Below are 13178 nucleotides of genomic sequence, written 5' to 3' on the forward strand. Positions count from 1 at the left end.
TCTTAATGTGATTTTTTGAATCCTCCACAAATATACTACCTGTTCTGCATCTTCTTTCTTCAAACTTCCCAACCCCTTACCCCTTACTCCTAGCCACTGATTTTGCCTTGTTAGTCAAAGGCAAAAGTAAAGGCACCAGATGCTGTTCCTCTGCCAAGTCTAGAAGCTTACGCGTTGCTCTCCACACATCATTATAATCCTCCCCTCTGTAACAGTAGGGGTGGGGAATACTGAATCCTTCCTCCTTTCAAAGGAGTATTATTCAACTTGAATCTGGATTTCAGTACCTGTTGTGTAACCAATATCCCCTCTCTCTGTTTCTTTAGCAGTAACATCTTTTTTATTTTATTTATTTATTCATGAAGTAGAGAAGGGGAGGGAGGGGGAAAGAGAGGATAGAAGGGTGTTCGCACACACACACACAGAGTGTGCACTTCTATCTGCTGATTCACTTCTCAAATGCCTGCAACAACTGGGGCTGGACCAGACTGAAGCCTAGAGCTAGGAAATTAATCCAAGTTTCCTACATGGATGGAAGGGACTCAAGCATTTGAGATATCATCTGCTGTCTATATTCACTAATGGTAACACCTTATTAGGGTGTTAATTTGCATATGCAAAAATCCAGAACAAGCCAATCAACTCTCGGAAGTATAAATGACAGTGAAGCCTCTGCTACTGAAGAACTGAGAATTAACCAGACACCCTTCAGACCATTAGCTTTCTTTACTACAGCTTTCTTCTTTCTCCTTAAAATTTGTTCCTGGGATCCGTCATCATGGTGAAGTTGGTTAAGCCAACCCCTGCAATGCTAGCATTCCATGTGTTATGGTTGAAATCTCAGTGGCTTTATTTCCAATCCAGCTCTCTGCTAATATGCATGGGAAAGCAGCAGAAGATGACCCAAGTGCTTGGGTCCTTGCCATCCCCATGGGAGACTTGGAAGAAGTTCTGGGCTCCTGGCTTTGTCCTGGCCCAGCCCCAGAAGTTGCCACCAACTGGGGAGTGAACCAATGGATGGAAGACCTTTATCTCTCTGTTTCTGCGTCTGTCTGCTCTGTGTCTGTCTCCCCTTCTAACTCTGCCTTTCAAATAAACAATAAATTGCTAAAAAAAAAAAAAAAAAAAAAAACCCTGTGGTCCTATAAAATTAGATTTGCTTTTTGAATTCATGACAATATTTATTAATATGTGAAAATGACACTACTTCATAGTTTATCAGCTCAACGCATTTTGCTTTTGTTCAGTGACACTGAGAATTAAGAACATTGTTGTAACTGACAATTAATTGCCCAGATAAAACAACAATAACCCAGATACTCCAAAATGGATTGCAGGCATCCATGGCATCTTAATCTCTAGGCCAAATGCCTCTTTCTTTCTTTTCTGTTGGATTCACTATCAGTTCAAAAACATGATCTAATGTTTTCATTAAAAAAATGACAAAATACCTGCTACACATCATGTGGCTTTTTCAATCACCTACCTGTTTTTCTTTTCAATAAAAATAATCTAAAAAATATCTTCTTTCTTGCTTTTACACACCATTCTATTTTATTCTTTCTTGTGCCACCACCACTTGATTAAAAGTATTCCTATTTTTCTCATCAAATATTAGGTAGCCAAACCCAGTGGACAGTTCTATGACTGCATTTTATCTGCCCTCATGTCATGGTTTGTACTAGCTGGTTCATTCTCCCTCAAATGCCTTCCCTCCATTTCCATGACTTCACACTTCTCAATTGTCCATTCTCTGTTATCTCTTCCTTTTCAATCCTGCTTCACATTGTTAAGCGTTCTGCACGGGTTGGACATGGTTATTTATAACTTTAAAAAAAGAGGATTTATTTATGAATTTGAAAGGCAGAGTTCAGAGAGAGAGAGAGAGAGAGAGAGAGGGAGAGAGGGAGGGAGGGAGGGAGGCGTGGGGGAGGGAGAGAGGGAGGAAGAGGAAGAGACAGAGAGCCAAGTCTTCCATTTTATGGTTCACTTCCCAAATGGCCCCAACAGCCAGAGCTGGTCTGAAGCCAGAAGCCAGGGGCTTCCTCTGGTCCCCCAGAAGGGTGTGGGGGTCCAAGGGTTTGGGTCAGCTTCCACTGCTTTCTTACGTGCATCAACAGAGATACTGGATCACAAGTGGAGCAACAGAGACTTGAACTGGAACCTATATGATATACCAGCACTACAAGTGGTAACTCTACCACTAGGCCACAGTGCTGGCCCCTATTTGTGACTTTTACAGTACATTCTTTCTTGGGTAATTTTGTTTGGCATTATATGATGCTTTCCAAACACTTATCTCTAGAGCAGAAAGATATGCTCATTCAAAGCTTGCATTGATATCGCCACTCCCCAGGATTCTCAATCCTAATATTTCTAAAGTGGACTGTTGAGTCCACCTGCTACTCAAATCTCCCTCACCTATTCTCCCAGATCTATAAATGACACTGCATCCAATCAATCAACTGTTCATGACAACAGTCCATGACTCATTCTTAACCATTTTCTTTCTCTCATCTCCCTCACCTCTAGCATGTATGTTCACCCCTTTAAGTGATAATTGTGCTTATGCTCTTCCCACTTACTGATCCATTCACTACACAGTGCTGTGATCCAATTTTTCATAGTATTTGTTCTCTCTCCTTAAACAGATGGTTTAGTTCTTTAATGACAGGGATTATGCTGAATAGTGATAAGTTATATGAATACATTTATAGAATTTATCAAACATATGCATAATTTATCAAAACAATTTTGAAGAAAGGAAGGAATGAAAGCTATCATCAGTTAAATACTTCTAATATTCAGACAATTTTATATTCTATGGGCATTTGGGTCTTGCATAAAAGATGATGAAAAGAACTGGGAATGAGTAACGTGGGAATTAAAGGAAGAATAAAATGAAAGTATTATTATCCCAACTGAAATAGGAATTTAAAAGTTCAATGAGAGCTGGCTGGTTTAAAATCAAAACTGGAAGGCTCATAAATAAAAGCCTATGTTTCATCAAATAAACATGGATTTTATGTGTAAAATCAGATTTGGGTTGACACAGCTAATTCATAAGCATGGTTGTTTTTCTCTCCTCAATACGAATTTTGGAAAAGTAAGTATCTAAATGGATAATATTTGCTTTTACTTCCAGATAGGTGAATGTGAGCCTAGTTAAAGAAAATGCGTTTGTCATGAATATGACTCTAAGCCCTGTGCCTCTTGTGGTAGCATGTATTATTTTAAAGTACAAGAGAACTGACAAAGCAGTGCCTATGGTGTTTCTATAAATGCTATAATGGGGTAGGGTTCTGAAGTGGAACATCATGGTATACTCAAATGATTCCTTAAAAGCTCTATTTTAAACTATTTAATCTCCTATTTGTCTGAAAGTTGTTCCCCTATCAAGAAAATAATGTTGACATTTTTGACCAGGTTTCAAATAAAATAAAATTTTGAACTATCTAAAGGAAAATACATATAAGCATAAAAATTATTACCAAAAATGACACATGATGGCAATAAGTAAAAAAGTAAGTCTAAAATATTAAGACAACAAGTATTTCAAAGTTCAGCTGTTCAAAAAAATCAAAGATCTCTTGGGAATTTCCTACAGCAAGGTATTTCTTCTATGTTTCCTGTTCTTTGCATTCTGAAGTTTGTACACTTTAGCTGACTTGGACTTGACTGTATTCTTGGGAAAGTAGTAAAGAAAAATATGTCATCGGATTGAAAAATGGGAAAGAGCAAAACAAATTTAAAAATGTGCTAAATTTTAGATACCCACCCAAATGGAAATGAAGAGAAAATATTTTGGATTGTCATTCTGCTCTCATCTCGCAGGCAACCAATTTCCCAGGGAAATAACACATCTTCAGCTAAGGCAAAATATCGAAAAAAGAACCCTAACTTCATGATGACATTATGTGATCAGCACTCTATTTGAAAGCCATACTTTTGGAAGACATTCACACTTCCTCTTTAAGGAATACACTACTACCAGTTTATACAACTACTGATGGAAAAATAATAAACTCTTCCTAGAACAGTGTCTTGACAGCAACATTGGTGGAACTTAACATGCAGAAAAGATGTTTTGGCACACTTACTTCACACGAGGAGCCACTATACCCTGGTGGACACTGGCAGACTTCCACAGCTGCTGCAACATTCGCATCAGTAGGATAGGGAACGGCAGATTCAAGGTTAACAGAGCTCAATCTGGAGAGGAGAGGAAAATGGACGGTAAATGAGGAAACACATTCTTAAGTGCTATACAGCTGGAGGCATGGCACAGCAACGGTGTTGGAAATACAAGCAAATTATCTCTTGGAGAAAGAAGGGCAATGACCATCCCTAACCGAAGCTCTGGTCATCCCCTGTATTAAAGTCTGCTCAGTTAACAGTGCTGAGAGACTCCTGTTATGGCTCAGCAGCTTAAGTCAGCGTCTGGGACACAGAGAACCCATACGAGCAAAGGTTCAAGTTCTGGCTGCTCCACTTCTGATCCAGAGCTCTGCTAATGTGCTGAAAGCACCAGAAGATGGCCCAAGGACCTGTGTTCTTGCCACACACATAGGAGACCTAGATGGAGTTCCAGGCTCATGGCTTCATCCTGACCCAGCTCCTTCCTTTGTGGCCATTTGGGGAGTGAATCACTGGATGAAAAATCTCTCTCCCTATCCCCCTCCCTGCTCTTCATAATTATTTTTTCAAATATATACACAAAATTTTTTAAAAAATGGGCTGAGAGTCACCACCACCATCATCATCATATGCTGCGAAGATATTAGAACATTCCTCGTTTCTTGATTCTTAGCTATGTCATTTGGTTTTCTTTTTGAAACAGGTGGCAGATAGTTTAAAATCATATGGTTGAAATGATTCTTATTTATTTTTATTTATTTATTTATTTATTTATTTTTTTTTTTTATTTTTTTGACAGGCAGAGTGGACAGTGAGAGAGAGAGACAGAGAGAAAGGTCTTCCTTTGCCGTTGGTTCACCCTCCAATGGCCGCCGCGGCCGGCGCGCTGCGGCCGGCGCACCGCGCTGATCCGATGGCAGGAGCCAGGAGCCAGGTGCTTTTCCTGGTCTCCCATGGGGTGCAGGGCCCAAGCACCTGGGCCATCCTCCACTGCACTCCCTGGCCACAGCAGAGGGCTGGCCTGGAAGAGGGGCAACCGGGACAGAATCCGGCGCCCCGACCGGGACTAGAACCCGGTGTGCCGGCGCCGCTAGGCGGAGGATTAGGCTAGTGAGCCGCGGCGCCGGCCTTGATTCTTAAAACAGAAAATATTGTCATGATTGCTTTATCTTAACATTTGAACTAGAAAAGCAGGAGACACTGTCAATATTCATCTCAGGTTTTAAGTTGAAAGAGAAGATGGAAGAAATTTTGGTTTCCTTTTCTCCAAGATAAATCTCTATGTTGCCAGTAGCTTGTATCAGTAGGAACCATTTCTTTGCTTTTGACATAAATTTATTGTTCTCTTATTGTTCTTATCTATGGTCTTCATTTTATTGGCACTTCTATATAATCTGACGAGTACAAAAGAGTAACTTACATTCACTCACTATGTTAAAGAAAAGATGGTTTGGCCAAACTGAAAATTTGAAACTAATTTGTTATACAAATCATATATACATATGCACATCATACATATATATGAATATATGGATATATATCTTAATATACATTCATAATTTAAATATTTGTTACTCATCTCATTAGGCTTCTTGTCCATTTTTAATAAAGTAAAAAAATTATCAACTTAATTATTAATAAAATAGTCTCAGGAGTCAAAGATGAATTCATATCCTGTCTATAATATTTACCAGCCTTGTAACCCAGAAAAGAACAATTGATACTCTTTAGTTCTCAATTTTCCCAGCTATAAAATGGAGTTAATATAGTAGTCCACACATCATGAGCTATGATGAAATGATGACATGAAGCATTGAATACAAAGTTCTTGATATAAGATTTAACACAAAAATGATTATACAATCCTATATATTTAATTAAAATATATTCATTGACTGTTGATAGGACAAAAATGACATGAATAGTATGACATACTATTTATATCCCCAAATAATTTTAATATATGAAAATAAATTTAACTAAACTGTAATAGCATAAAACTAAATGGCTACTATTGACATAATTATTTTTTAATTTAATTTTTTGACAGGCAGAGTTAGACAGTGAGAGAGACAGAGAGAGAAAGGTCTTCCTTCCGTTGGTTCTCTCCCCAAATGGCCGCCACAGCCGGCACTGCACTGATCCGAAGCCAGGAGCCAGGTGCCTCCTTCTGGTCTCCCACATGGGTACAGTGGCCCAAGCACTTGGGCCATCCTCCACTGCACTCCCAGGCCACAGCAGAGAGGTGGACTGGAAGAGGAGTAACCGGGACAGAACTGGAGCCCCGACCGGGACTAGAACCTAGGGTGCTGGTGCCACAGGCAGAGGATTAGCCTAGTGAGCCATGGCGCCGGCCTGACATAATTATTTTTAAATATGATTGTCAGACCGTCATAATACATTGTACTCTTCCTTTAACTAATTGACTTTTGCTAGGATATGCTTTTTGAGTTTCTTTCCCAAGAGAAGGGAATTTATAGTTAATGAAGACCTAACCAGATTGGAGAATCTATGTAGTAATCAAGCCAGAGAACATAGCAAAGAGCAGTGTTTAAACATATGCTCAACAGTGACAGCATTTAACCAAGATGTAAAGTTTCTAAAATCTTTATGGTTTTTACCCCATTTTATTAACCCTAAACACTGACTAGTAATTTGGATTATATATGAGCTCACATCTGATCAAGGAACAGGAAAAGGAAGTCGGTTAAAAATCTCAGGAAACAGGCAGTTGGATAGAATATTCCTACGTGCTGAGTGCTAGTTGATATTCTTGAAAGACAAGAGTACTATTTTTTGTTGCAGATAAATTCATGCATTGCTATTTCTTGGATGCCATCTTCTCTAGTGTCATAGCTTGGAGAAACTGATATAAGGGCTTGGAGTGTAGTTATTAAAAATTATTGCCTACAAGTGCTTAGGTTACATGTGTCACTTGAAAACCACTAAATGGCCAATTTTTTTAGTAACATTAAACATTTGAAGGTGTTGTGTCACAGGTGTTTCTTTTCCCTTTTATTATTTGAGATGACAATCACATAACATAAAATTAACCACTTTAAAGTATACAATTCTATATAACTTAGTACATTCATAATTTTGCATAATTACCACCTCTACCTAGATCTAAGACATCTTCATCAGCTCATGTGAAAACCTTGTACCCATTAAGCAGTAATTCTCTATTACTCTCTTCCTCTTCCTAAAGTCCCCATCAGATACCAATGTGCTTCTGTCACTATGGATTTACTGATTCTGGATATTTCTTATTAATGGAATCATGCCATGTGATTGGTTTCATTTAGCATCACATTTTTGAGGTCTATCTTCATCGTAGCATATTAATACTTCACTATTTTTCATTACTGAATAATATTCCACTGCATGCATATTATGTATTTTGTTTACCAGTTCACCTGTTGAAGGCTGTTTCCACATTTTGGTTTACATAAATAATGCTGCTATGAATGTTAACATATTTCTGAGTGCCTATATTAAAATATTTTAGTGTAAACTTAGAAGCAAGAAACTACTCAGCACCACAGGGTTTGGAAGAGAAACAAAGAATAGTGCTTATATTTGTTGACATGAGTTTATGCACTAGTCCTTGAGAGTAGTGCCTTTTTCCTTAACATTAAAAATTATTAGCATTTAATAATTTGTTTATAAGATACTGTAGGATAGTTCAATAAATGCTTATAATATGTTGATAAAATCAGAACAGCAAACATTTCACATTTTGTCATTAGCTTAGGTTTGGAAACTTTGAGCTTCTTTTTTGATTCGTTCATAAAATATATAGTAGATTATTGTGAACTATAGTCACCTCACAGCAGCATCTTTATTTCATTTTTTTATATTCTCTATGGATTTACTTCAGTCATTATCCTAAGTAAAATAAGCAGACTCAGAAAGACGAATATCACATATTTTCTCAAATTTGGGAATAGTGATATTGTTTAATCAGCTATATATGCAGCATGAGTGTCTGAATACATGCTCAGTATGTTTTTGCCAGATGTAAAAAATACATGGGTAGACAGAAAGATGGATGGATAAACTTATGTAAGTCTAGTCAACTAACTAAAAGCTTAAATAAATGAGCAAATAGTTGAATATAGTTGAAATTACAATGACTAACATATTCTATGGCAGACGACACAATAAGGCCTGTTAATAACATTTCAGATGAACAAACCCATGCAAGTAAAAGACAAATAAAGTGTTTGATTTGACACAGAAAATAAATGAGAAAGTGTTAGAATTAGGACTGGAGGCTAGAGGCAAGTGCTCACCTGAATGTATTGTGACATCTAACTTCCTGGAATTAATGGACTGTCACATAATAAACCTATCATTCTGATTATTTTCGCTTCAAATTTGATGATTTCATGGTTGATATGCTAGTAGATTATCATACAACAGTTTGTTCTGATTTACTAAAAGCAAATTGCACTACTGTACATAAACAAACTCCCAGAATTTCCAATGTAAAATTGATATACAAAACTTAAAGATGGAGTAAGTTTCAAGATGAAAAAATGAGCAATTGACTAGGGAAGAATTGAAAAAAATAAAAACGATACAAAAATATTTTCAGTGACCTGCCAAATTTCATTTGTCTTTTGAACAACAGATGTTCTTCTGCTTAATTTGTGTAGCCATTTTGAGCTATGAGAAATTTCAACACTGAGACATCTTTCTCAGTAATATTCCACATTAGTATGCAGCTAGCAGTTCCAATGTTCATTAGGTTCTGCTATTTGTTAAATGGGATTTTAATGCATTTAACCATTTTAAGTGTTACTCATGAAAAAGCTACAGTTTACTTTTTTCCTTTAATATGGTCATTTTATTTTCTTGAAATGAGGCTGCATTCATTTAAATACATAATGTTTGCAGCATTAAAGTACTGAACTTTGGAGATGTGTGAACTATTAACAATCTGTTAACTAAGTTAAAGGCTTTAGCTGACTATATCTTATTATGACTTTAAAACACAGATAATATGATGAATGAAAACACATAATATTTAAGCAGTTATCAAAATACTGAAATTGTCTCAAATGGTAACCTGGTAATGCCTTAAAGACTGTTCTTAATATTTTGTTTCACTACATTTCCCACCAGAGTTTTATATATTATCCTACTCTGAAACAACCACCATGAAAGATTATGCTTTGGTATTAAAACTCTTAAATAATTGGTTTTATACTATCCACCTTTATTTTATATTGAAGACCTCTATTTTACTCCATTTAAGAAAATATTATTTCCAGCAAATAATCATAGATAAAGATTTTTATTACTGTTAAATGTTTGGTTGTGTTTTGTTTTTGTCAAAACATAAGATGATCATTCAGAACTTTCTCTAGACTCTGTCTTGTGGAAATTAAACATAGTATTGTTCAATTAGAGAAGGCTGATAATTTTTCTAAGTTTATTTATTTATATATTTCAAAGGCAAAGTGACAAAGAGGAGACAGAGATTTCTCATCTACTAGTTCACTCCTCCAATGTCCTCAACATCTAGCGCTAGGTCAGGCCGATGCCAGGAGGCCAGAATTTCAACCAGGTCTTCCATGTGGGTGGCAGGGACTCAATCACTTGAGCTATCACCTCCTGCATCCCAGGACTGCATTAGTAAGACACAGGATCAGAAGTGGTATAGACAGGACTTGAACCAGGGATCTGATGTAGGATGTGGGCATCCTAAGTGGCAGCTTAACCCATGGCACCACAATGCCTCCTCTGTTTTCCAGTGTATCTATTCTTTTTATTTTTCTTTTGAAAGGCAGAGCAACAGGGAGGTAGAGAGAGAGAGAGAGAGAGAGAGATATTGATTGATTGATTGATAGTTTTTACTGCATTCCTAAGTAGGCAAGATAATCATTCAGTAATGTCTAAGAAAGGCCACATGAAAGACAGCACAACATTTCCTCCATTTGCAATTCCACATCAAGTAAGGGAAGTAACTGATAGATTCTGATTTTGTTGCAGTCATTTATGAACAAAATATAGAAAAAGCCCCCATAAGAATTTATGTCTTTTTCCCTAGTACTACCAGTATGTATACTTCTATCATGCCATAGTTATTATACCCTAACTGTATGTATCTGCCTTCCCTACTGGAGTATGCTTTCTTCGAATTCAATAATTTCTCTCTCCTTGTATCCTTGTCGGGTGGCCTAGAACTATCACACCATAATAGTTGGTGCTTACTGTCTTCTATCTTCTGTGCTAACAGGGGCTTGAAAGATATTTCACTTAAATATCACTATGCTTTTATGTATATTTACAGATTAAGAACATGATAAAGAAGTACATTCCCCAACATAACACAGTCAGCACGTGGTACAGCACACAATTCAAAGCCAATTTGGACTTCAAAACCATTGGTCTCCTTGATACCATATGTTGCCTCCCAACATATGATAAATAGAAAACCAGGTGTTTTATAGATGTTTGTAGATATCATTTGATCATTTCATCTTTAATTTTGAATGCAAAAGATTTTTTCCCACCATTTACAGAGGAGAAAACTGAGATTTAATGAGATATGTGTGGAAGGTGCTCATTAAATGTTCACAGTCTGACTGAATCCAATGTATACAGAATATCCTTGGGAGATAGTCCAAGATAATTAAGAGGAAACACATGCAGAGTTCACCTGTTACTTGACTTCAAGGGTGTTGTATGAATCTTTTTTAAGCCCCTAGTGTCTTTATCAGTACAGTTTCTTCAAATGTAGTTACCTGGATCATTACATTCAAAAGGCAGAAGCACACTATCTACCTATTTTCATAATCATCAAACAGTCCTTTGTTTGCAAGGATTTTTACCCTACTTATTATAAAAATTCTGTATAAGCTTTTAAAATATTTTCAAAAAATCCCAAATTTCCTCTCAGTGACATGTGAAAATATCTTGGCTGGGAAGGAGTCCGTATTTATTTTCAGGCAATAAAGACATAGGAGGCTTATCATGAGAAATTTATAATGGGCTTGGTTTCACTGTGATAACACCTCCCAAATCTCAGTGGCAACTCAAGCCTGTAGGGGATTTTACACAAGTAAACCTTTGTTCAGCAACTAGAAGATCAAAACCATCAGTGCAGCTGACCTCCACGTGCTGTCAGTATTCCAGGTTGTTTTGATCTTCTGGTTGCTGAATAAACTCCAGAGACTCTCGCGGTGGCAATTCGATGTTTTTCCTCAGGAAGAAAAACACACCTTATGCTCAGATTTCATTGGCTCAGCCAAGCCATATGACCGCATCTATCCTCAAGGCTTAGAGAAATGCAGTATCCTAAAGGATGAGACTGAAAATTTGGTAAACTTTACCTGTGTCTACTGCAGGGTGAAAGGAAGGAAAGGAGGCAGAATTCCACATTTAATAGATGCTCAAGATTATGGATGCTGGAGGTCAAAATCAAGGATGCTGCTAAACTCAAGATTTGGAGAACTTCATACAGAAAAATCACAGATTATGTTGATTTCTGTTACATTCTTAAAAGAAAAATGAAAAGTTTTCTATTTTCTCATCTTACTTGTGAGAATAGTAAGGAGCAAATCAATTTTATTTAATGAGTCTCCCAGCTTTCTGGAAAAGAATGGCAATGAGACCAATCATAATCGTGGAAATGTTCATGTGTGCCTTATTCAAGATGTTTCCACGTTTTAACGTACTTGAAGATGATGTTATCCTTTAGAATTAGACAGGTCCAATTAACACCTCATTCCATTCTTACAGTGACCTTTGGAAGTTGACAGAGCAACTGTCTTCCTTATTTTACAGAAGTGACTGAAGTCTGCCGAGGTCAAAGGCCATACTTACATTACCAACTATCAAATGGCTAAATTGCAAACAGAAGTCAAAATCCATGACCTGCAGCTCAGATCTCCTTCAACTCTTCGATTCCATCTAACTGTATAACTGAATAATCCAAGCCCATCAACTCAGGCAACTACCACCAAAGTAAATCCTCCCCAAATAAGCTTTAAACCTGAACTTCTGTTGAGATAGTTTCAATTTGCTTGTGCTTCCACACAAACATACCAAGTCAGAAGCCTACTGTGCAGCACAAGTTGAAATCAATTAGAGTGATGTTTTACAATATGACTCCATCTAGTCAATCTAGATCAGAGACAAGTAAAATATCACAAGCTTGCTGACTCAGAATTCATTCTTGCAGTTCACCTGTAGAGAAAGGGTTTCAGATCTGACATTGGTTTTTACTTCTTGAATCACAGCCCTGCAGGTGATCTATGTGGCAGAGTGAGGCTCTATGCCAGCTCACTTAGCCCCATTCCCTGGATGCATCACTTAGGTGTGGGGAAATCTCAGAAGACTTCAAAGTAAATCAGTGATTTTAAGAAGGGTAGACACTGAAATTGTCTGACATAAATCAGGGGGGAATATCTTTGGATTAACCAGGCTGAGAAGCATTGCTGACAAAAATAAACAAGCCCCTGGCCACTTTCTGTCAGTTTGGTTGTCATTCATTTTGAAAGCTGGAGGATTCATCTCTTTGTACTGTTTAAACATCTTGACAATCCCTATTTACAAAATGGGAAAAACATAATTAATTCATAAATGCTGCTCTCATCTTCATGGCATGCTAACCCAGCTCCTAGCAGAACCGCCGATGTGCAGAATTGCCTATGCAAAAGCGGTGCACTGTTTGGCAGTGGTTCTGTTTACAAATCTGCAGTTCTTCCCTTTGGGAAATGGTAATGATGATTATACTTCGTTGAAGTACTACAAGTGAAAGAGAAACTAGGTAGCAAAAGTCAATGATGGGTGTGGGTAATATCAGCAATAAAAATTGCAATATTGGAGACACTGCTTTGATTAACACTATGCCAAGTTGTCAGTTTGGGGTCACATTTGATCATCTAATTTAGTTGCATGTAGAAAAAAATTCCATTATATCTTGTATATTAGGGTAGAAAAGGAGAAGGGGAAAGAGCTCATCTAGACATAGTTCAAGTTAAAATTCTGTCAAGACAGGGTCAGGTGCTTGATGCGGTAGTCAAGAC

At 37.2% G+C, this 13178-nt stretch overlaps 1 protein-coding gene across 2 annotated transcripts in view; it reads right to left on the minus strand.

Moving 5' to 3' along the window:
* Positions 1-13178, minus strand: part of LAMA2 (laminin subunit alpha 2) — a 707630-nt gene that overhangs the window by 304391 nt on the left and 390061 nt on the right. For both annotated transcript variants that reach the window (XM_070073612.1, XM_051855341.2), the window contains exon 15: positions 4101-4212. In XM_070073612.1, coding sequence (XP_069929713.1) covers positions 4101-4212 — 112 coding nt within the window. The remainder of the gene's footprint in view (positions 1-4100; positions 4213-13178) is intronic.

This window comes from Oryctolagus cuniculus, chromosome 5 (genome assembly GCF_964237555.1).
Source record: "Oryctolagus cuniculus chromosome 5, mOryCun1.1, whole genome shotgun sequence".
Taxonomy (NCBI): domain Eukaryota; kingdom Metazoa; phylum Chordata; class Mammalia; order Lagomorpha; family Leporidae; genus Oryctolagus; species Oryctolagus cuniculus.